This window comes from Muntiacus reevesi, chromosome 14 (genome assembly GCF_963930625.1).
Source record: "Muntiacus reevesi chromosome 14, mMunRee1.1, whole genome shotgun sequence".
NCBI lineage: Eukaryota > Metazoa > Chordata > Mammalia > Artiodactyla > Cervidae > Muntiacus > Muntiacus reevesi.
This window is the reverse complement of record NC_089262.1, coordinates 64,943,755-64,968,934: the sequence shown is the minus strand read 5'-3', so window position 1 is coordinate 64,968,934 and position 25,180 is coordinate 64,943,755. Positions and strand designations below refer to the sequence as shown.

The 25,180-nt window shown below is 35.7% G+C and overlaps 1 protein-coding gene across 6 annotated transcripts in view; it reads left to right on the top strand.

The window, feature by feature from the left end:
• Positions 1-25,180, top strand: part of RANBP17 (RAN binding protein 17) — a 349,536-nt gene that overhangs the window by 234,919 nt on the left and 89,437 nt on the right. For 5 of the 6 annotated variants that reach the window (XM_065905571.1, XM_065905573.1, XM_065905574.1 and 2 more), the window contains 5 exons: positions 2,528-2,587; positions 10,607-10,680; positions 11,701-11,781; positions 21,364-21,427; positions 21,520-21,628. In XM_065905571.1, coding sequence (XP_065761643.1) covers positions 2,528-2,587; positions 10,607-10,680; positions 11,701-11,781; positions 21,364-21,427; positions 21,520-21,628 — 388 coding nt within the window. The remainder of the gene's footprint in view (positions 1-2,527; positions 2,588-10,606; positions 10,681-11,700; positions 11,782-21,363; positions 21,428-21,519; positions 21,629-25,180) is intronic. The other variant, XM_065905569.1, reaches the window with a different exon arrangement.

Sequence of the window (25,180 nt, the reverse complement as noted above, 5' to 3'; positions counted from 1 at the left end):
GATTGATGAGACCATTATCAGAAGTTTCATCCCCATATCTGCTGTTTTACTTCCCAAGGAAAAATCTCATCTCTACAACCATAGATTGTACCTCTAGTTCTGGCTAGCTGTCCGTCAGCATTTCAACCCATGGTCTAGTATGAGAGGTCAATATTATATTCATAAATGAATGGCAGACCCTTTCTGTTCTTACTGGGCCTATCACACAAAAACTCTTTTGGTAATTTAAAACTAATGATGTTCTGGAACCCTTTGTCTCTGTGCATTTAATTTAACAAAGAAAACTCAGAGAATTGGATGAATTTTGTTTACCTGAATTGGGAAGACTTTGATAATTTATTGAACACAGGGATGTAAATCATCACTTAGCCTATTAGATGAGAACTCACCCTGGAGACAAGAAACAGGAACTTGTAATGATTCAAAAAAGGAAGATGAGGGCTCTGAAATCAGGAGCCTAAGTTGCACAGATGAACCCTTGGGACAGAACATCACCTGCTGCCACAGAGCATTCTGTTTTCCTCCTGTCTCCTTTCTCATCACATTTCCTTTTCCTTCTCTGTAAAGTAGACATTATAGGTGGAAGACACAAGAGTAGGAATTAGGCTGTCTTTCATTGGGACTCTCTTCCCTCTTATCACTCTTCTTTAAACACTACTAAAGCTGCTCACGTACTAGTTTAGAACAAATATCTATTTTCCAGCAGTTAATCTAGATAAAGCGCAAATAAAAGGGACTGTCTTCTTGGCGTATGGCTCATAACCTTAATGTCAGACTAATGTTTGACTGTGTCTTATTTAATAGTAGCAGCCGTTTACTGACCACCTAGTCTAATGGTCAGTAGCTAATGTTTATTTGGTGCACGCTGTGTACTGAAAATTTTCCAAGTGCTCCTGCCAGTGCGCTGCAAGTGCTGTATATGATACAGCATTTGTTGACGATAGTAATAATAGCCACTACTTTATGGAAATTTTACCATGTGCTCAGACTGTTGTAAGTGCTTTACATATGTTAAGTACTTTAACCCTCTCAAAAATTCTGTAAATTAGGTCCTACTATATCATCCTTTTTTTATATTTGAGAAAACTGAGTTGTAGAAGATAAGCAACTTGTTCAAAATCATTCAGTAATTCATAGAATCCAACTAGTCTTGGCCTTCAGAATCAGTCTTTAACCACTTTATTGAACTGCTTTCTAATTTGTGATATTTTCGTTGTGATATTCTTTCCATTTATATATAAAGAAACAGGCTCTTAGAGGCTCATTTTACTAGAATCATAGTAAATCATAGGCTTGATTCATTAAATCAAAATATTTATTGAATACCTTTTACCTGCCAAGCACTGTGCTAGACTCGCAAGGAGCAGTCTCATGCAGAATCCCATGTGCATTGCACTACATATGCATTCTGTGTTTCCTCCTCGTTGAAGTTACCTAAAATATGTACTGGGTTAGCTTGTTCATTTCTGTCTTCTTACTGAGAGAAGAATATTCTTCCTGGGCAGCTGCTTGGTTGGTTCTTGGTTCACCAGTTAGACTTCTGCATGCATTATAGCTAATTTTCAGCATAAAAGTATTCAGTAGGAAGGCTAGGATGGAAGCAGTACTTAGCCTGTTGCTACAGATATTGCCTCTTCAGAGAAACCGCGATATTAGTGTTTGAAGACATCAGAAGTCCATCAGAAGGTGAACTCTGATCCGTTGCATTTAGGGTAAGCTGAAGTTTTCACTAACTAGGCTAGTGAGAGAGACAGAAAGTAAAAGATACAAAGGACTATAGGATCAATGTTTTTGAGTAAAGTTTGAGAATGTAATAAAAAGATGAAAATAGCTGATTTGAAAGAGTAATAAAAAATATAGATAGTCATTGGTAGCCTGTTTTGTTCTTTGAGCTGTTATTCCTTTACTCTTTGTGTCAAGTTGTACTTCCTAGAGGGATAGAGAGTTGAGTGGGAGGAACGTACAGAAGTTGTTTTGAATGTAGGAAATGGGACATGTTTCAGAGAGGCAATATGGAAGCAGTGTGTGTGTGCAAGAGTTGGATTAAGTGGTGGAAAACTCAGTATGATTTAAATGACTACTGAAATAAGTTTCATTCATTAAACATGTACTTTTACCCATCAGAAGGTGACTTGGCCTACTTACATCATTAGCCCCATTGCCACACTAGCATAATGAGAGTGCCTCGTGGGAAACAACAGTACTAAGAGATCCTTAAAAATAGTTCTGTCAGTTATTATTTATAATTTGTTCTTCTTTAGGGCTATACTTTAATAATTGGTTTCTTGAATTATTTCATAACAGCAAACCCATTGTAATCCATATAACCACATCCAGGCTTTGAACAGCACTTCACCGTGCCTCTGCTCATAGCCTCCAGAATAAAATCAAAGTCCCATGAATATTTTAAGTGACAGCCACAAAGATCCTGAGCCACATTCTCCTTGTATCTGAAGTTGGGAAGGCCTTCTGCTCTTCCCTTATCCCTGAAATCAGGTGGCAGGTCCCTAAACTCTGTGCTTTTTAGGTTGTACGCCTGAGGAGTGATGTGTCCAGAGTTCCAGAGAAGGCTTGGAAAGTAGTTAAGGTGAGTTGAGCTGCTGGTTCTTGTGGTAGATCACCAGTCTTTATGCTTATCTCACCACACCCCTAGATTCTTATTATTAAAATAGGCACATTCACAGTGATAAGTGTAGGGGAACATTGTCTCGATTCTTTTTTTTTCCCCCACTGTGTAATCCTACAATGTGCATGTTTTATAACCAAATGTTTAATAGCTAATAAGCAGTATTAACTGTGAGGCCTCTGTTTGGTGTGATAGTGTGAAAGCAGCCTAGGTTTCTTGATTATAACACTTCTAAAGTGGCCAATTCTAGCCAGTTATACATGGACAGAGGAGCCTGGTCAGCTACAGTCCACAGGGTCCCAAAGAGTCAGACACAACTAAGCAACTAATACACACTTTCTATTCACACCTGAAAAGAGGAAGTTGTATTAGTTTATACTGAATAGCATCTCTTAATTGCATGGTATCTAGAGCACATGTGTCTCTTGTGCCAGAATATGTTTCTGAACACCACCTTTGAAAGGTATAAAGGATTAAACAAAATCATTTACTTCCCAATTCCCCACCCTCTAACAGACTTTATCTAGCATCAGTTCTTTGCTCCAGAATGTAATCATGTCATCTTATAAACTTGCTATTGCCAAGAATTCTAAATCTTGAAATGCCCCCTTTAAATTACGATCTCAAAGCCTTCTACCAAAATGAATCAAGCTTTCTTCTCATAGCCTTGTGCCATAGGCATGGTTAGCCTCTTATTGTATGCACTTGGAAAGATAATATATTTACCCTAGACTCTACCATGGCTTTAGCCACAGAGACTAGTTTAACAGAAGCTTGGCCCCAGATACGGAGCGAGTTGGCAGCCATCAGGAGCAAAGCTGTGTCAGGACGAATGTACACTCCCCGTCTTCTCTGGTTGGCTTTCAGCTGGTTGCACCGCAGGAGTCTTTCTATGGACTGTGTGTCCTGTGACCAGTAACTGGTGCTCTCAACCCAGCTCCCTCTTGGCTAGTGAAGGCCTGTCGGGAGACATTAGGTTCCTGCTGGTGGAGATCCTTAGTCAGTGGCTCCCTGAAGGAAAATGAGGCAAACAGCCAGCTTCTGTTGAACAGGTGGTAGTTAGACCTTAGATCTGGTCATGGCTGGGAAGAAAAGAATCTCTCCAAAATTACCAGTATTACTGGCTTTCGCACTGTACCTGTACCCCTCCTTGTAAGATTGTTTAGAAACTAATCCAAAATTCTCTCTGGCAGCATCTGGGGCCCTTCCTTAGCTGTCTGGATTTGGGCCCAAGTTAGGAATGGAAACCCCACTGGGGTGCAAGCAAAAGAGGAAGCATGTTCTTAGGCATGCATCAGTGGAGGCCCCTACTGGGAGAGGGGATTATCACAAGGCAGCAGGCAGCCCTGCACCCCAGCCTGCTGAGTTCATGCTTTGTGCCACAGGATGTGGAGCGAAGGAAATGTGAGGCCAAAGTGATCGCTCCAAGTTTTCTTATACAATAGCTTATTCAAGCAGATTGGGAACGCCTCTTAAGAGATTTGTTAGGTACATGTCCCCTTAGCAAGATGGCCACCACAGATGGTAGGTTCAGATATTCTAACTGAAATAAATTCTTAACATTCATATTTATTTTATTTTTCCATAACCAGCTTTTGTTTATCAGATGTCATTCTGTATTCAAACTGAATGAGGCAAGCAGATTCCTAATCTTTTACTACTTGGTTTCCAATATAAATTATGGTTTTAAAATTAACTTTTGGCAACAGATTGTTTTACCTAGTTTTGGTCCTGTATTTTGTGCTGTTGTTTTAAATGATATGGAAGAATTAGCCAAGATTAACGTGGCTCTATTCAGTATCGCTAAGTTTATGTATTTAATATACAACAGTTGATTCTTGTACCATTAATTCTCTTGGTCACAAGTTAATTGTGATGATCATGTTTTATTCTGCTTCAGACGTTAACAAGGGAGCTCAATATCTTTAGTTCCAAGCTGCTTAGATCCAAGTCATTAAATGCTCTGTTAGTTTCCTCTTATACCTTTCCTTTTATTCCCTCCCTTCCCTTTCTGTTTAATGGGTCTCATATAGAGAGCACTGCATTAGCCTTAAGGGCACTTGAAGCCTGAGAAAAATTGTGGAAATTGGTTTCTTACTCATAAGAAGTGAGTTCATACTCAGTTCCAAAATTATTTTCTAAGGAACATTAATGTTTTTATTATATTGAATCCTCTCCAGTGACAGATTGTTCCGTTAAAAATCTTGATTTATAAGTCATTTCAATAGATTAAAACTATACTTTAAAATTTATAATTGAGTTTTTAAAATTTTATGGTATCAATTTTGTATTAATGGATGTGAATTCTTTTATACTGAATTGGTTCAGGAAATATGTCATCTGGTGGCAAAATATTTTGTTGATTTCCACAGCACTACTAATTTTCTACCCTGAGCCTGCTTATAAAAGCTCTTTGAGAAGTTATAACATCTTAAGCATTTATAGAAGGCCCAAGGGTATTAACTTATTGTAATTTTCTGAAGATTCATTATCCAAAATCTTAATTCATTATAACAGCTCTTATGAAAACATATAGAACCAGTGTTTTCTCTTATTTTCTTATTTGTGCAGGATGAGAGATTCATTGTTCTTTTTAATTTGTTTCATGTGGTGCTTTTGAGTACATTTCATAGAGGGCTGTTATTGAATTTCTGTGACTGTCATTATATATCCATACAACCTTTAGGAACTAATATTCTGGGTTTCCCAGTCCTGTAATCTACTTCAAATTTAAGGATTGACATAATTAGTTTCTTCAAAGTTATAACCAGAATGTTAGAGACAACTCTGCAGATACCCAAGACCAAGGATTAGGATTGGAAAAAAAGGCAATTTAAAAAATTATCACAGTGCATGCTTTTGTTCTTTATTAAATTTATAGCTCAAAATCTTATTGCTGTTTGTGTGTGTATTCCCTTGTCTGGTTTTCTTATCTTGTCTGGCTTCTTTTTTAAAAACCAGATTAAGATCATTTCAACTACCTGCATATGCTCACGCGATATTTGTCACTTGGTTAGTTTAGAAATTAAAGAACGTATTGGGTCACTGAAGCATTATACATGTATCCAAATGTTCTGTTCTGAAGTTTAAAAGAAGCTGTACAGTAAAATGAATAGAGATAAGAAAACATATTAAGACAGTGTTTTAGGAGCATGCCTGTAATAATGGTAATTTCTTACATTTCTAATGACTTCCTGTATTTCAAGAACCAAAGAAATGGGTGACTGGTTAAAATGTGTAATATTCCTAGCTTCTAAGATAATGACTATCTAGAAGTAGAAAGAATTTGGTTTTGTATCATGAAAATTTGAAGCTTTATGCTCTTAAATGCCATTTCTAACCGTGATTAGAATGTGTTCATTGGGACTTCCCTGGTGGTCCAGTGGTTAATAATCTGCCTTGCAATGCAGAGGACCCAGGTTCCGTCCCTGGTCTGGGAGCAAAGCTTACACATGCTGTGAAGCAGCTCAGCCCGTGCGCCAGGACAGAGATCCCTGTGCTGCAGCTGAGACCTGAAGCAGCCAGACAAACACGTACGAAAACATAGTGGGCTGAACATACGTAAAGATTTCAAAGTTAATACAAATTGTAGGGGGGTTTTGGTTTGTTTTCACCTTTTTCTGTGTGAAAGTCTTCAAGGTAAGCACTTACCCTTCTGCTACTTTTTATGTAATCGCTTTTCTCTTGGAAAGGTAGTAGCTGACAATACTAGCATATACTAGAAAGGGTTTGGAGAAGGAAATGGCCACCCACTCCAGTACTCTTGCCTGGAAAATTCCATGGACAGAGGAGCCTAGTGGGCTACAGTCCATGGGATTGCAGAGTTGGACACGACTGAGCACATGCATACGTTAGAAGGGGCCCCTGAAAGGGGTTGGGAAGGGAAGCAGCTTTTGTTGAATAGTAGTAAATGCCAGGTTCTGTTAGGTACCATCGTTTAATCTTCCCCAAAGCCCATAAAGTAGGTCTTATTATCATTCTTGTTTTTCAGATAGGAAACCAAGATTCAGAGACTTTAACGCCTAATTAATGGCAAAACTCAAATCCAGTTATCTTTGGGGCCAAAACCTATGCTTTTCTGTGTTGCTAAGTTTATCAAGACAGTGTACTAAGTACTTCTGGAAATGTAAAAAGAAAATAGACATTTTCCCTGGCCTCAGGCAGCATTTGCTTGAAGTAATGGAGTTAATAAGAACACTTATTAACATGGAAAATTATTAGCACAGCAAGGTCATACTCTGTTATGTGAAAAGTGCCACTGATCGGCCTGCAACAATGGATGCTCGGGGTATCCAGAGGAGGAGAGAGAGCTCTTCTTAGTGAATCTACAAGGAGAGCTTCTTCCTGAAGTATTATTTAAGCATTGAAATTACTTCTTTCTATAGTAAACAACAAGGATCTACTATATAGCATAGGGAACCACGTTCAATATCTTGTAATTATCTATAAAAGAATCTGTATAACTGGATCACTTTGCTATATACCTGAAACTAACACAGCTTTGTAAATCAAGTATATCTCAATTGAAAAATGATAATGATTTTTGAAAACTACATCTTTTTAAATAATGAAACTTTGCAAGTGGTCACCTGAGTGGACTTTGGAATATTATTTTTGCAGAAAAAAAAGTTCTTCGTATAAAAGCACACCTTTTTTTGTTTGTTTTTTCCTTTTGTTAAAATAATTATGAATGAAATGGAATCAGCCAAAATGTGCATTTTTGTTACACATTCAACAGTTATTGAGTAATAGGGATGCAAGATGAAAGAGTATTATGTCTGTCCTCAAGGAGTTTGTAGTCTAATGGAAAAAGCAGCTGTCTTTAAAAAAGAGAGAAAGACACAGATTGACAGGCAAAAACTAGATTACAATGTGTGCATCTCTGTGTGAAATATGTAACCAAAGGCATAACAATTTATTCAACTCCATTGTATCCTTCAGAGAAAGATAGGCAACACAAATGGGCTTATTAGTCTTTTATTTCTTAGGTATTTGCTTATTTTTCACTATGATCAAATTATCTTAATTGATTATGAAATAAAATATTAGGAGTCTATGAACTGAAAGTGAGCCTTTTTCCTTTTCTTTCATTCCTATGCCAACTCCTGTATTTTTCCTTAAAATGAGTATGTATTGTGATGTAGTTTCTTGTTGCTGTCATAAAAATTATTTTGGGTGACGTGATAGAAGTTTTAGAAAATGTTGAAAACCGCTAAATACTGTGTTAGAATTTTTTCAGTAGAAAACTTTCATTGAATTGTGCTTTATGATAAATAATTTTATAGATATTTGCTCACTGGACAAATTAGTCCTCACCCCCAAATTATGTGTATGTATGGTATAACTGCATTTCAAATGTTTAAAGACATTTTCATATTATCTGCATGCTCTATGAATTCATGATAAGGTACCTTGGAAAATGTGAGATGGTCTTTTAACAGAAATGCAGTAATCATACATTGATTTTAAATGACCCTGTCACACGTGAAAACAAATCAGATTGTTGCTCTTAATGAGCTTTTCAATTTACTATTCAGTAGATCAGATAAGTGGATTTAAGAGGTAATGATCCTGTTTAGTACTCAAGCTTGACTGTCAGATCCTAGTAGTGGAGAGAAATCCCTAGGGACAAAAGCGTTGACACAGTTCTAGATGGGATAATGGGAATCAAAGCTAATGGATGATAAAAGGAATGGTGCAAGTTACAAGGATAATTGTGGATTAAAGCACTGCCATGTGTCAATGTTGACTGTTTTTTTAGCATCTTATTGGGTCATATCTGATGCTTTGAGAAGCTGTTTTGACAACAGAGCACAATAGACCTGCCTGCTTAGATTCTTTCTTTCTTGAATGCCAGAGACACAACAGAAAACTTCCTTATAGGAACTAGCAATTTTAAAATATTTTTAATATGTTTAAATGTTTAAAATCACATTTTTGTTATTTTTATTATTCAATGTAGCATGGGGCAAAATCAAATTAATTTGATCTTTGCCATAAAAAAGAGCATTTGTAAAATCTTGAAAATGTAAAATTTTATTTTACAAAAATAAAATGTAGTAAGAGATATGGACACCTAAACAATTACAGTGTGAAAAGCACCATGCTAGAGAAATGGACCAGATACTATAGGAACATAAAGGAGAGTGCAACTTATCCTACCTGGAAATGGAAGGAGAATTCAGAGATGACTTCTCAGTGAGAATCAGAGGAACAGGAAGAAGAAGGCTGATTCAGAAAAAATAAACAGCTTGTGAACATATAGAGCTCTGTAATTGCACGACAAGCCTCAGCGTTTCGGAAGTATTTCATTGTGACTTTAAGTTGAGGGAAATGATAGAAGATGAGGTAGGTTGGGGCCAAGTTGTGAAGGGCCCTGTGTGCCATAATCATATCAATATCAGGTTTTCCAAGGGACCCAAATTATTCCCATTCACGAGAGATTTTAGATCATGTTGAGATAAGGGAAACTTCCCTTTTTACAGCCATTCTTCCTTTGAGCCTTCTATGTGCTGAAAGCTCTCTGATGATTGAGGATTTGATGGTAACTAACTTCTGTAGGTTCTTTCTCCCTAGCTCCCTCTTTCCAGCAAACATCTTTCAAAAACAGTGATAGCTTTGATCTTACAAGAGATAAAGGCCTATTCTCATGAGCAAAGTCACAGATAGTAGAATTGAAGTGCTTTTTAACCAGGGCTCAGAAGTTAGCAGAAGTTAACAGGAATTTGAATCTCCATCTTCCTTTCTTTCTTTCTCCCCCAGCGTCTCTCCACCTTTCTGCCCCCTCTTTCACCTGCCCGCTTCCTTTCCATCTTTTTCTCCCCCTGATTCACTCTACTGGCCTGAGGAGCTTCTGGTCATAGGACTTAAGTCAAAAGCTTGGAACACAAACTTCTGGTTAAATAATGTTTAAAATCCAAACATGAGATCTCTGCAATTGGGCCGCTTTCCTCCCCTGTATTACCATGTAACTCTGGATGATGTGTAGTGTCCTGTGATCTCACCTTCACAACCAATGACATACATCAAGGTAGTGTTTACATATGAAAAGCAAAAGGCAGAATAAGTGAAAGCTAAGTTGCCATACCATAGGAAAAAGGCAGATCAGGAGAAAGTAAGAGAACAGAATCACAGGAGGTCAAATCAGAGATGAGAAATCCCGTACAGCTGGTGTCTGGCAGAGAGAACCTGGAATCACACCAGAGTATCAGGGAATGTGAAGGTGTCAATCCACCTCTCAGCTTTGCCAGGCTTTTAGGGACTATTCCATTGGCTGCCAGTGGCATTTTCCCACTTGCACTGGGATATGTATTTATAAGCTCAAGTTGGCTGCGGTTGGGACTGAAGTGTTACACCCCAACCTCTGCAACCAGCACCCCCTAATGGGAAGCTTAGTGTGTTCTCAGGCCCCGGTGTGTTCAGCAGAGAATCCCTGAGTCTGGGGTTTCAGTCTCAGCATGGAAAGTAAGACCTATCTCTATATTTGGGGGAACTTGTTGAGAGAGATTTGAAGAGAATTTCTATAAATTCTTCAACTTCCTCTTATTTTTGTAATCCTTATTTTTATAACTGCCTAACATAATCCTAAATTATTTGATGGCTTGCCAAAACCTGGAATAGATGTAAATTTTTTAAATGTTGGAATCTTTTATTGAGGCACTCTACTTTCTAGCCCATCTTTGAGATGAGTTTGTTACCACTTTGAGAAAAAAGAAATCATGTGGTATGCTGGGACTAAAGTTAGTAGGTGAATGTGGGTTTTTGTGGGTGTGTATATATTTCAAATAAGGGAAGTGCTTCCTGGAGGAAAAAGAGGAGTTATAAAAATTTTTTTAAATCTCCTATTCTATTCTCCCCACTTGTTCCCTGCATCATTGTGAATATAACAGCATATTAAATCTTTACATTTATTCAGTTTGAATAGTCTGTAGAAAATATACATTAATTATAAACTTTTGACAATTAAATGTTTTCATGCAGGTATATGCCCGTATGTCAGAAGTCTTAGGAATAACAGATGACAACCATGTTCTAGAAACATTCATGACGAAAATGTGAGTCCCTGCTTTGATTCTTTGATTTTTCTTTTGCTGTATTGCTTTGATCTTCTTACTATGCTTAAATATCTTCATAAATATTAATTTTTAATAATAGACTTTTAAAATTATGCTTTAATTTTAGAATGGTAGCATTATTCTTATCTGAAATTTAATTTCATGTATTTAAAATTCACCATCCAAAAGACATTGTTATTTGTCAAGGTATCCATACAACTGCAGTATGCAGTATCAAAACAGTTTTGAGAAGTTTACAGACTTTGTTGAACAGTTCAGTGGGCAACCTTTTTTAAAATTAAAAACAAAGTACTCAATTTTAAAGACCAACTCAAGAGATTATTACAAATTGGAATCATTGACAGAGATTTGGTTGCCTTCAAACAGGGCATTCATTGATTCCAGTAGAATCCTATGGCTATCAGAGACATGTTCTTGGAAACTGTCCTTAAATTATCCTTGTAATATTAGTAGAGTTAACTGGTTTCTGGTCAAGATATAACATTGTACACTTAGCCTGAGGTTCTATGCCTCCACTTGACACCTTACTTCCTCTGTGTAACAGATAGATAGCACTGTCTTACTTGCAGAGAACAAAGCAAGATAAACAAACATGATCATAAAAAGTAAGTTTTGGAACCCCAAATTTGATGGTTCGTTTCTTGGCAGTGAGTATAAGTCTCTACTTGACTTCCTTTGAAACTCCTATTGTCACTCCCTACTGTGTTTGTTTTGGATACAAACTTAATGTTTCTTTTGTGAAACATCTAGGCAAGTTTAATTTACAAAAATAAATTTATAGAATAATAGACCATTTGGAGAACAGTGTTTCTTGTGCATCGATTGTGTATAATTTTGAACACAAAATGAAAAGAATAGAAAATGTTCCATTGATATTTAAACCCACTTCATGAGATATTTGTGATGTAGGTCAACTTACATGAATGATGTGTATTTCCATGTTCTCCCTACACAAGCAAATACCTTAATTATAATTAAAAAATTTTTTTTCATATTTAGTGTTACAAACCTTAAATACTGGGGAAGATGTGAGCCTGTAATTTCAAGGACGCTTCAGTTCCTAAATGACCTTTCTGTTGGATATCCTTTTTACTATATCTGATAATGTATATAAACAAACCTAACTGGTGCATTCTGTTGGCCAAGTTATTTTCCTTATTTGTAATTTTTCAAGTGTTTTTCTTAAGTAAAAAGCCTTTCATTTAGCCTTATCTATAAATGCATAATTTTGAAAGATTTATATTAGCTACATAATATGAAACATTTTATTCAGAATCACAATTGAATTTATATGGATATATAGATTTCTAACTAGCAAAAGTTACATTTATACCCACCCAGGTTTATAAATGGATACGTAAGAAAGTAGGCAACCACATATGTTTTAATCCATAATTTTTCATAACTGTCAGGATGGTGTTGTTTTAAAATAACACATATAACTAATCTTAAGAAGATCAATATATTCTAAAAACTGTTATTTTATAAAAACTGAATTCCTAAGAGTCAGTATTTCTTCAGTGTTCATTTCAATTGAATTGAATTTTATTTTCTCTAGTTAGTAGGCACAAAAGAGTAATAGAAAGGGAATTATAAGGCTTTTGACCACTTCCTTGATTGTTTCCTCTACCAAATCAACATCTTGTTTACTCTAAAATAAGATTTCCCATTACACATTAAATGTTCAGGTCTCTCTTTACCAGATTTTTAAAATCTAAAACCAGAATCATCCTTTCTTATTAGATCATAGTTGATAGTGGTGTAATGTTTCTACCAATGAGAGAGAAGCATGTTGATTATCTTTTATATGCTAACTATCAAATATATAGGAGTTGTGAAAAATAAGTGTTAGTTTAGTTAACCACTAAGATTAGCTGATATTTTAATATGAAGACAGCATTCTGAAAATGGGTGGCATTGGATGGCAATCTTTAATGTGGGTTCACTCCAGGAATATGTTTATATTAGTTAAGTTTAAAATTGTGTTCCTTTGCAAACCATAAAAGATTTCCAAAGTATTAGACACCCACTTTTGTGCTGGAATTTAATATGCAACTTTTTATTGGAAAATAATCGTCCTTGTCTGGCAAAATCCACCATGCAATATTTCTGTTAGTAGGTATAATGCAATAAAGACAGGGAGGGCTATTTATCACTACAAATTTTGAGGATTTCAGGATTCTTTTTATTATTTTAATATATTTCTTTGATATTAAATCAGAAAAATGATAAATTACACCTGTCCAGGCTGTTTTTCCTTTTTACTGGAAAGTGATGTACAACCCAATTCCAGTGGTCATTTTGGCTTTTTAAGATATGTATTTTTTCTTATTAAAAAAAAAACTCAACCTGTATTTTTTTAATAATAATGCTGAAATACTCTTTATTTCTAACATATGAAGTGGTTTATAAGTACTTCCTAGTATTGCAAACTCTGGCCTTTTCACAATGTATTACTTTGAGAGCGTATTATCTGGAAAGAAGCCTATGTTATTTTATGGTACATATCTGTGTTTAGATTTACCCTATTTTTTAGGTTGAAATTGAAATCTAATATAAAATTGATTTGATTTGTATTCTTTTTTGTTTAATTTACATAAGGCCTAATTTATTTGTACCTGCCATTTAAGATCCTTTCCTGTCATTTACATCTTTTATGTGTTCTTTAATCCTGACTATAATCTTTTATTTTACAAGTCACTTATTGCTTTTGAGCACTCCTTTTTGAAGTTAATAAAAAATCATATTTTCCAAAAGCTTATTAGATAAAAGTTTAAAAGCTGTAGCATTTTAAACCAAGGGATGGGCATAATTTCAACTTGGGTACATTGATTTATATTTTTTAACAATTATTTCAGGTTTGCATATTTAGAAATATATATTAACTCAATTTGATTTCAGTGCTCAGTTATTTGAATTATAAATCATTATGTCCCTTCTAGCTGATCAGTCATGAAATATCTTTGAATTCATTTACATAATGGAATATGTGAGTGGTGTATCTATTTCAGTGCAGTTGCTGGTTACCTAATGCATGTTTTGTTGTTTCTAATCGATTTCTTCATTGTAATGTGGTTTTAAATCCTGATTTTAAAACAATACGTTATTTTTGTGTTAAAAATAAGATGGCTCAGTGATAGAAGCAAGATAAAAATCATCATCAACTGACCTTTATAAATGGAAATCTGTTTATATATTAATATTCAAAACATTTATTGAAAATACTAGTAACAAATAAATGAAAAGCATGTTATCTTACTGTAAAATTTTTTAATGTTTCTTATTATTTTTATAATGCATGTTTTCAAATAATTATTGTTTTGTTTTTTGTATTTTGATCTTCTTCAGCATGAATCTTACTCATTATTTACGGTCCTCAAAGCCAGTCTCTGAATTTTGGTGTTCTTCTATCTGACTGCTTGTTTAGGAATTGAAATCACAAAGGTCCTCATTTTTAGGAAGTACTTTTAGCCTCATGTTTATTTACCTAAGGCAGTCTAAACTTTAGTGATAGAATTTCTGGAGTTCTTGTTAAAATACAAATTACAGGGCCCCACTACCCCCAGAGTTTCTGTTTTAAGAGGTGTTAGACCGAGGCCTGAGAATTTGCATTTTCATTAGTTCTCAGCTGATGCTGGTGGCTCCCGGACCATATTTTGAAGACTTCTGCCTTAAGTTAATTAGAAAATAGAACTGAATGCCCTCAACAGAAAATCTGAATATTTCTCCTACAGAATCTTCTCTGAGGGAATTTGTCTTCACTTAGAAAAGGCAGATTTGACATTTTTAGAAATAGTCTAGTTTTCTAAATAATAATGTGTGTGAGGAGGCTACCATTTGTTAAGTCCCCAGATTTTAACTGGAAAGCCATTGTTGCATTTTTTCCCAAGGTTTCTGTTGGTAAATTTGAAGCTTTCTAAATTGGCAAGTTTGTTGTAACTTTAAAATCCATTGACCTTTTTGAGAAAAAGTTTGTTCTCCTAGCAGATTCATTATATGTGGCATATATGACAAATTTAGCAAACCTATCTAGTGACTTTTTAATGTACTTTTTAATTTTCCAAGATTAAATTTCAAGAATTCCAGATTCTAAATAGCTTTTTCTAAGAGACACAGGATTGAAATGACTCTTTCCTGGGGTAACCCTTCACAGTAAGGTTTAACACTTGGGTATCCTTTTCCTGCTTTGATATGTTTTCCAGTGGTAAATTCTGGTTTCTGTCTAATTGGGAAAGATGTAAGATTGTTTAAGTGATTAGGACAAGGAAGCTGCCGGGAAAACTGGAGTGAGAATAAGGGTCATAGAGAGCTATCAAATAAACTTATTTTTTTTAAATGCTGAGAGAGAGGGAAGTGTCACATTTCATTCATAATTCTGTTTGGTTTTTAATCATTATTTCAAGTTTTTCTTCCTTTAAAAAATAATTGGTCGACATTTCTATTGCAATTCATTGTTTACTCAGATTTATAGCAGTTAACATGTCTCTGAGTTTCAGATAGATAATAATGAGAAAGGAAATTTCATTTTCTGTTAGGCCCTCTGTTGGTAGCTGCCCTTATTACATCATCCTCAAAGGTTTGAGAAAACCCAAAAGATAGTCTTTAGCTAAAATTTTTAAAAACACACCTAATTAAGAATTCTACATTAATTCATGAATTTATCCAAATTCATTTTCTCTACTGATAATGTGAACTTCAACAATTCTTAGAATTAATAACTTCTTCATGTTATTGCAAGACCACATACGTCATCCATGGGGCCCAGTATGAAATGAAAATGTGATGTGCACTGTTTATAAATGATTAAGAATTTAAAGTCCTCAGCAGCAGAACACTGAACCAAGCAGAGGCCTTTGTACCCACAGAACTCTGTGCAGGTGCATAGTCTAAACTCAGAAACCATGACGCTGGCTCAGGTTACCTGCTGCAAAAAGAACTCCTTCCATTTGGCTTCAGACTAACTTTCTAAGACTGTCTCCCATGGTTCCTGTACAGCAGGATTTGGTGAATCCTGAATGAGGTGGGGCATCAGGAGAGAGTAGAGGATGAAAGATGAGACAAGAGTCTAGTATGAAGTAACGGGAAAGGATGGAAGTAAAACTGGATATGTTGCGGTTTTTAGTTTAGGATCTTACAGTGTCTGTTTCCTGTTGTTCAATAAGTGGATCCTGAACACTTAAGGCAAGAATAACTACAAAAAGCACTATGAATGTTATAATTGCCCGATGTAGATATAGATACTGTAATCATGCAGAATTATTACTAAAAAAAAAAAAAAAAAAAACTGGATATGTCTGTTACAGGAAGTATTTAGTAATAAACAGTAGTAATTCTGCTTTTGTGAAATAGTATTAAAATGTATCATTTTATTTCAGTGAATATCACCATCTCCAGATGGTTTTCAGAATGTTAAATAAAACTAGTTTCAGCTACATCCCTCAGGCATACTTCTATTAACATTTCTCATCAAAAGAAATGTTGATGTATTTCTTTGTTTGCTGTCTCTATCATCTTTGGAAAAGTCATCCCATTATTTATCTGCTCTATTTGTTTTTATACTAGCATCAACTGGGAGAATCTTCTATTCCTCCTCTGTACCCCACTTAATGCAGGCCTTCTCTCAGTTCTTTATAGATTCATGCTTCACAAGGTTACCTTCCTTGAGTATTATTTTGATCTTATCATTTCACTTCCCAAAAACCCAGAATCACATGCTTCTTGGGTTGATTTAAACATGAGTTTTTTAATGGTACTTAACTTAATGAGTTCCCAAAACTAATTTCCTGATCCACAACTCAACCCCAATTTGTACTTTATACTTGGGCCAAGAAAATTTGTTTTGCCTTCCCCTTGATACCCTTCAGGCTTCCCTGGTGGCTCAGATGATAGTCTTCCTGTAATGCGGGAGACCTGGGTTCAATCCCTGGGTTGGGAAGATCCCCTGGAGAAGGAAGTGGCTACCCACTTCAGTATTCTTGCCTGGAAAATCCCATGGACAGAGGAACCTGGCAACCTCTGGTCCATGGCGCCCCAGAGAGTCTGGACACAACAGAGCGACTTTCACTTTTTTGATACCCTTCATAATCTTTCACTGAATCGCCACATATGCTGTTCTCTTCATTTGACCTGTTATAACTCACTTAGTTCTCTTAAATTTTCAGGTTTCGCTAAAAACTTGGTAGAGCCATCCTGAAGTAATTATTAATTATAATCCTTATCACTGTGTTAACTGAAAGAACTCGAAGGAGTCATTTAATTTCGCTAAGGCTCAGTTTCTTTATTTGTAGGAAGGGAATATTATATATCTCTTAGACTTTCGTAAAGATTCAATAATAGGGCTTCCCTGATAGCTCAGTTGGTAAAGAATCCGCCTGCAATACAGGAGACCCTGGTTCGATTCCTGGGTTGGAAAGATCGCCTGGAGAAGGGAAGGGCTACCCACTCCAGTATTCTGGCCTGGAAAATTCCAGGGACTTTATAGTCCATGGGGTCGCAAAGAGTCAGACACAACTGAGCAACTTTCACTTTCACTTTCAAATAATATAATAAATATATAACAATATATCTATGTTATCTAATAGTAATAAAACACCTGGTATTACTGACCCAGTCACATGGTAGATGCTACTAAATGCTTCATTTTTGTTCCTTTTCTCTTTTTTAGTGTTCTTGGACACCTAGTTCTTTTCTGTTTTTCTGGGGATAAACATAATATAGCCTAGTATTGACTAGTCCTCTCTCCTATTAAACTGTAAGTTATTAGCTATTAGAACAGTTTTGTTTCCTTTCTCTATAGTTTCAAAACTTCATCACATAGCAGACGTTAGACCCATATTGTTACCTCTCCTGTTAGTGGCTAAACCTTAAGTAACTAAACTCTTATTCCTTACAAGCAGTTACTAGTATCCCTTAAGATGCTTCGTTTTGGTTGTACCTGTTTGGATTTTTTTAGTCTAGTACGGTTCATGGGCATAATTCTACTTTTGAAATCACTAATATTTCAGTCATTACACCATATACCTATCATACCTACAGTAATTTCCATCAGGTAATTTTCTTATCTGTGAGCTTTCTTCTGTCATCAGGATCTAATTCTGTCCGTAATGTTGTAAGCATGTATGGCTTTTACGTAATTGCCTAGCGCAGTACCGTTATCCACCCTCTTGTGCTTAGTGAAGTCATGCATCTAATACACTACTTTGATTTTAAAATAGAAATTTCATCACATTTTAACACTTCTGAAAATAAAATGTTTTATAATTTGATATTTTAAAACTCTTTCTTAGTAGTACATATAATAATCATATTCTTTATAATCAATGATGTTTTAAGATTGAGGAAATACAGTATTACTCAGCAAATACTTGATGCCTTGAATTGAAGTAATACTTGGTGCTACTTTGCCCACTAGCTGCTAAAGTGTGTGGTACCTGTAACTTAAAAAACCAGGGCATTCTCAACTAGGTTATTCTTCTCTTCTGAAGATACAGATTTTTTTCAAAAATTTGACCATCTCTAATATACACCATTCTTTCGACTTTTTCTTGCCCAAGCTAACTGTCAGTGAGACCATCCATCTTCACTTACATCAGTGTTTTTGTAACCACATGGATACACACAGATTTTCTGGGCATTTTGTTTGCAAGTTCATATCTGCCAGTCTGTGGAGTTTGCTCAGTCCTGAATGTGATGAAAGCTCATTAATGAATTGATGCCTCCTAAAAGAACAGTTTCCCTGTCCCTTCTTGGGCCTAGTTCCAGTTTCACTTGTACCTCAAGAAGCTAGTGATCTCTGTAGAATCATTTGGCATATTTCAAATTGAATGGATATGATTTAGCCTAGTGAAAAGAGCTTATACTTTCAAGTCACACAGACCTTTGAAGTTTGGATTTGAATCCAAAAGTTCTACCATTTATATGTTCCATGTGTGACTTTTATTAAATTCTCTTACTCTTCTAGACTTCTACTACTGTTACTGTTAACCACCATTAACCACATGTACTGTTATGAACTGTTGTCGACAGGCCTCTGAAATCTAACCTGGTACTACTACCCAACCAAAATGGTGCAGCTTACAAGAATCCTGGTCTCTTAGTGAAGAAAGAAAATTATGAAGATGATGTATCTGTTTACCTTTAAAAAAATATTACATATTTTTGTAAGGGCTATGGCTAGCTTTGAATTGAATTCCTATAGGGAAATTTAAGTATTCAGATGAACTTTCATTTTTTCTTTATTGAAAAAAGTTTTTAAAAATCATTCTTAATCTTCTTCCTTAGAATGTAATTAAAAGGCAGTGAGGCTGGCCTGGGTACAAAGTGCACAGATGCAATTCTGCAGAAAATGTGTCTTTGGCAGATGAGATTCTTCCTGTGAGTGTTCTGTTTATTGCTGCCATAAATATTCTATTGTCAAACATGACTTGCTGTTTATTAGCAGCACTGACAGGAAGATTCCTATTAATGGTAGCATTCTTATTACCCATAAACCCTGTCACTTTTAACTTTGCAATTCTAAGAGAATTGTATTTGGTAATTACTTAAGATATTCCTTAGCTCATTGATCCCTACCCCTGTTTAACTGATTGGAATTTGAGTGGCAGTTCTTCTCAGTGACTTACACTGGAAAAAATCATCAAGGCTGCTTCTTTGTAAGCAAGGAGAGACTTGCTGCCTATCACCCTTGATCTCGTTTCATCCTGCCAGAAACACACAGTGCATCGAGCACCCACTGAGAACAGTGTGTGGAGGAAAAGACGTACGTGCGGTCACTACCCTTAGAAAGTTTACAGTCTAGTGTAGAGGTAAGCAAAATATGCAGTTGCTTAACCTGCAGCTGGAATGGGTTGCCTTCAGTCAGAGAGGCTTGAATCTAAATCATACTAATTGCCTGTCTTTTGGAAACTTTAACTTCATTTTTATAGTTTGTTTCCTCATTTGAGAACCAGAGTCTATCTCATGGGATTGAGAGAATTAACCTTGAAAGTAGTAAGCATTCTATAAATGTTCATGCTCTGCCTCTTTATGTCATCTCCATGGTTTATAATTGGCAAAGACATGTGCATCTGATCCTCACAACCCAGGATAGCTTGGATATATCCTCATTTGTTGAAGAGGAAAACTAAGGCTAAGAGAGACAGAGTGTAATACTCAGACTCATCCAGCTGACTGAACGGTGTAGTCAAACTGAAAGCCCAAGTTTCCTAACTTAGGTTCCAGTGTGTTTTCTATTCTTATACCCACACTTGAGTGACTGACATTTAAAATTAGGCTCCTCAGTGCCAGTGTATAGAGTTAATAGACGTCTGCATCTGGAGATGAGGTGAAGGAAAAGAGCCAGTGTTTTCATTGGGACATAAATGGAACCATGTAAGATAATGATGATGATGACCATTATTATTATTATTATTGGAACCATATAAGATCATTATGGTTTGAAGAAAGGTTTGTGTAAGTATGTAGGGAATGCCCCACAGGTGCCCTAGCTAGAGCACAGGACTAGGATAAACCCTAAGTAAGAGCAGAGGGTGTTTGTGTACTGAATTGGTGTTCTTAGAACCCACTTCAGCCTTTCTTTGATGATGGCACTAACCAGAAGTTATTTAGGCTTTGGGATCATGTTTGTGATGTTTTTCAACTCTATTCTCATTCTGAGTTGAACTGTTCAGGTGATAATGTGGTACAGTAGAAAGTACATGGCCTTTATAGTCAAAGTGAAGCCACTCAGTTGTATCTGACTCTTTGCGACCCCATGGACTGTAGCCTACCAGGCTCCTCTGTCCATGGGATTTTCCAGGTAAGAGTACTGGAGTGGGTTGCCATTTCCTTCTCCAGGGGATCTTCCCGACCCAGGGATCGAACCCAGGTCTCCAACATTGTAGGCAGATGCTTTACTGTCTGAGCCACCAGGGAGATTTATAGTCAAATCTCGGGTCAAATGTCAGCACTCTTAGTCCATAGCAATGTAATCTTGGACAAGTAACTTAATTTCTCTGAGCTTCTGTTTTCTTATCTACAGATTAAACAAAATAAATAATATTTTAAAATATAATTGTGAAAATTAGGTGGGTTAACAGATATATAATGCCTTGTACCTAGTAGACATGTAAGAAATTTTAGGTCCTTTTTCAACATTTAAGGACCTGAAGTTGCGGTCGCTACATCCTCCTAATTGTATTCTGATTTTCTTCATCTAAAGCAGAATTTCCTTAGATTTCTACTAACTAAGCTCATGTTTCTTAGAATTGAATCATTTTCTCTTTCTTGATAGCCTATTATGGGTCTTTCATAATTATTTTTTATGAAATAATATTAAGTGAAAAGAAGTTCTCAAGTTACACCCAAAATGTAAAAAGGGTCAATTTTAATTTTCCACTATCAAGGCTCTAATAGTAAAAAAGTTTTTGTCTTAATTATAAAATTCATTCTTCCTTTCCATAACTAGAATATGTATAAGCTAGGAAAAGTAATTGCACTGGTTAATAATGGATTATCATTCTTAACAGAGTGGAAGGTATTTCTATAGGGATAAAACTCTTTAGAAATAATATTTATTCACCATAAATAGAAATTGATGCCATTATAGTTCAGTGTTATTTTGTTATCTATTACTTATTATTGATAAGACAATCATATTTCCCCAGATTCCTTAACGTCTATTACCTATATCCTTTTAAAAAAACTTGTGAAGATAGATGCCGTGAAATTCATGCTAAAAAATCACACGGTGAGTCTTATTTCCTTGAATTAATGATTAGAGTTGTCTGGGTAGTTTAGGTCAAGCATTAGTAACTTTGGATGCTCTTTTACTTTCATTAGAGTGAACACTTCCCCTTTCTTGGCATCAGTGACAGTTACAGTCTCAGTGACTTCAGATGCCGAACAGCCTTCTACACAGCCCTCACTCGTCTTCTGATGGTAGATCTAGGTAAGGTTAAGAATATAAGCTTAATTAATAAGGGATCGACAATATATTTGTGTGAATGAAGGAGTGTCATACTTGTGGGTACCATATTTAACTAATTGGAATTTGCCATCTTTGACAGTTTTCTTACAGCTTTCTAATATTTGAGCATTGACTCATTAGCTTCAGAGCCAAAAGATAAATTTTTGTATAGAAGGTGGTATTTTTCACTTCACTTAGTATTTGTGTTAATTCTTTACTTCAAAATTTATTTTCTGGGTATCCTTTGATCCTTTCAGACTTCCCTAGTGGCTCAGACAGTAAAAAATCTGCCTGCAACGCAGGAGACCTGGAAGACCCCTCCGTGGGTCGGGAAGATCCCTTAGAGAAGGGAATGGCAATCCACTCCAGTATTCTTGCCTGGACAATTCCACGGACAGAGGAACCATGGCGGGCACAGTCCATGGGATCGCACAGAGTCAGACACAACTGAGTGACTAAGACTTGCGCTTTGATCCATTAATTTTACTGCTATACAAATCAAAGAGTAATCTTAAATACAGAAAAGCTCAATAAGAAAGATTTTCTTTGTAATGGCATTTAATCTAGAGAAATGTGGCAATGATGTAAATGTCCAACAGGGAATTATAAAGTTAGCCGGATATACTGACTTGATGGAATAGTCTGTAGTCATTAAAAATTATGATTTGAAGACAAAGTAATATGTGAAATTTTGTTATAATATTAAGCAAAGAAGTAAAGTATTAAGCTGTGCAAATGATGTTGAGCATGCTCATTGGGAGAGAAACAATGCATCAAAAAAAAGTCTTAAATGAAATTCTTCAAAAATGTTAAATGTTGTCTTTGAGTAGTATGCTATAGATAACTTCCTCTTTTCTGATAATTTAAATTTTTCCTTACTATATTATTTTCCTAATGGGAAAAATTAACTTGCTTTTGTTCTATTTTGTTCTATTAGCTTTGAAAAGCTGAAAGTTAGAAGTATCCACACGTAGATAGCTACCTTAGAATGGGTACTTAAGCTTCTCTGTGTTGACCCTGTCATCCTGGAATCCCATTTCCCCCATGTTTGGATACTTCAGGTTAAATTAGTCAGTTTATAGACACGTGAGAGAGTTAAATCAATGACAGTGTCACCCTTAGAGAAAAGAATACTTTTTCTTCTGTTCTCTCGCAATGTATTGATTGATCCATCTATTTAAATATGAGTTTTTTAAAACATGATCATATGTAAAGAAAAGGGATAAATAATTTCATTTTGCACATAAAAGGCATTGACCCTTGTAATAGAAAGATAACTAAATCCTTCTTTGCTCCACATCTATGTTATTTCCATGCATTTCAACAGAATATATTACCAGAAAGACAGACAGCCAAAAGTTGAGGAAAATGCAACTGGAATGATTAAGGAGCTTAGTGGGATTGATTTCTAAAGAAAGATTAAAAGAACCATGTATGTATAACTTGGCTAAGTGACAAGTAGGGCTTGAGGCAAAGAAAACTGTCTATAAATATTTGAAGAGTGTAAACCAGGCATGCAAAACCCAATCATCTGCTACCTTAGGCAAATGGGAGATCTGAGTGACAGCTTCGCATACTGCACGCTGGCCTGTGTTACCTCTCAGCGGCTGCCTCGGAGAGCAGAGCAGTCCAGACTCTTCATCATCGTCCTCCATAATCATTTAGAGAGCACCCTGTGCTGAGCTCTGAGGACAAGACAAGGACCAGTCAGACATACTGGCCCCTGCCCTCATGGAGCTAGCCTTCTTGCCTTCCCAACTGTCCAAGCATTAAAGGAGATAGTGAAACCCTTGTCTAGACTTAATTTGTTTCCTAAACCTTAAAAATGCTGCTCTTTTAATGACCTGTCAAACAGACTGAAAGAAGCAGGGAGACCAAAGTTAAACAGATACTCAATGTAGGTAAACTAAATCTGAGAGTAGATAAAAACAATATCAGCTGCGCGCAGGGAACTTGTGCATTGTTTGAAAAGAAATTTTTTTATTTAATAGTAGTTTTTCATTTTTAAAAATAATTAAACATATATTATAAGCATCAAGTGATGATTTGTGGTAAATATTGCCAGAGCTTCCTTCCCTTGTTACAAACCAGAGTTCCTTTTCTTCCCCAAATATGTTGACCTTCTTTAGGGTATAGATTTTGCCTTCTTCATCTTTTCTAGTACCAGTCTCAGTGTCTCTACATTGTAGGTGCTCAGTTAGTATTAGGTGAATGAAGGACACACACGCCATCATCCTGGCTCCTGAGTTCAGCTCTGCCTGCCATGGTCTCTCTCTGGAAGTAGCCTGATCATTGAGCTCTCGAAGACAAAACAAATCAAGTGGCTGATTGCTTTTGCAAGTGTTTATCTACACTTGGCCACTTTTGTGCTCAATGAGTCACTTGTTGCTCTCTGTTCAAGTTATTACTTTGTAGACAAGCATTTGTTGAGTGTTGTTGAACACAGTTTTATTATTTGAAGCCTGTCTCACAAGCTAGATTGACTAGATGTTGCTACCAGAATCCCTATATATATGGCTTTATAGTTTTCTGTTGGGTGTTCACTTTCATGAAAACAAGGAAAAAAGAGATAGTGATGTTGTCAAATTCAAAGATCCATGTATTAAATGAGGGAAATATTAGATAATGAGAATTCTTCTCAAATTAAACAAAAAAATTGGAGAGGAACATTTTATTTTATATCAGTGATTAAAAAAAAATTGCATAGAAAATATGCCTAGCCAACCTGCTTGCAAAGCATTGGACGTGATTCTTGGATTGAAATATAAAGCATATTCTAATTGAATCTTACAAAGAAATTGAATATTCTTTGTGTATAAGCCTTGCACACTGGAGTGATTTAAAAGGGGGAAGAAATTGGGTGTCACATTAATTGGTATTTACTTTGAAATCCATTTTGGTTTCTATTCAGTAATTTGTACTTTGTATGAATTTAATTAGATGCTATGTGCCCCAGGTTGTATTTCAGATTAAAATGGGGGGGGTGGGTGTTGACAATAAATAGTTGTACCACTTTATCAAATTGCTCTTTGGCTAAACTAGACAAAATGTTCACTTGTATGAAGAACAGAATTGAAAGCATTTCATCATCAGAAAGACGATGTTTATGTTGGCAACATATTTTTTTATTTTAAGAAATTATAAAAATTAATATAAGAAAAACCCTTCATGAGATAACATACATAAAGAAAAAAATAGTGACCAACCATATGTGCATGCATGTTAGCCTTTCCAAGAATCACTTAAAGTTCCCAAGGTTATTTTTAAATTAACTTTGTCAATCTAATAAACTAAAGGAAAGATAATATTACCCAAGCCAGTAAATGGAGAACCTCCAGGGAGCTGTTCAGTGTAAAATACTTGAATAAATAAAAACCTTCTATTTTGTTTAATTTGAGTGGAGGTGAATTCAGTTGACAAATTATTGAAGAGGGGAAGTGTGGGAGCGAGCTACAATACACCTTTTTGTTTTGCAGGGAACTAAATGTTGTTAGTTGCAGGTTAAGTTTTTTACCAACCACAAATTTAGAATTG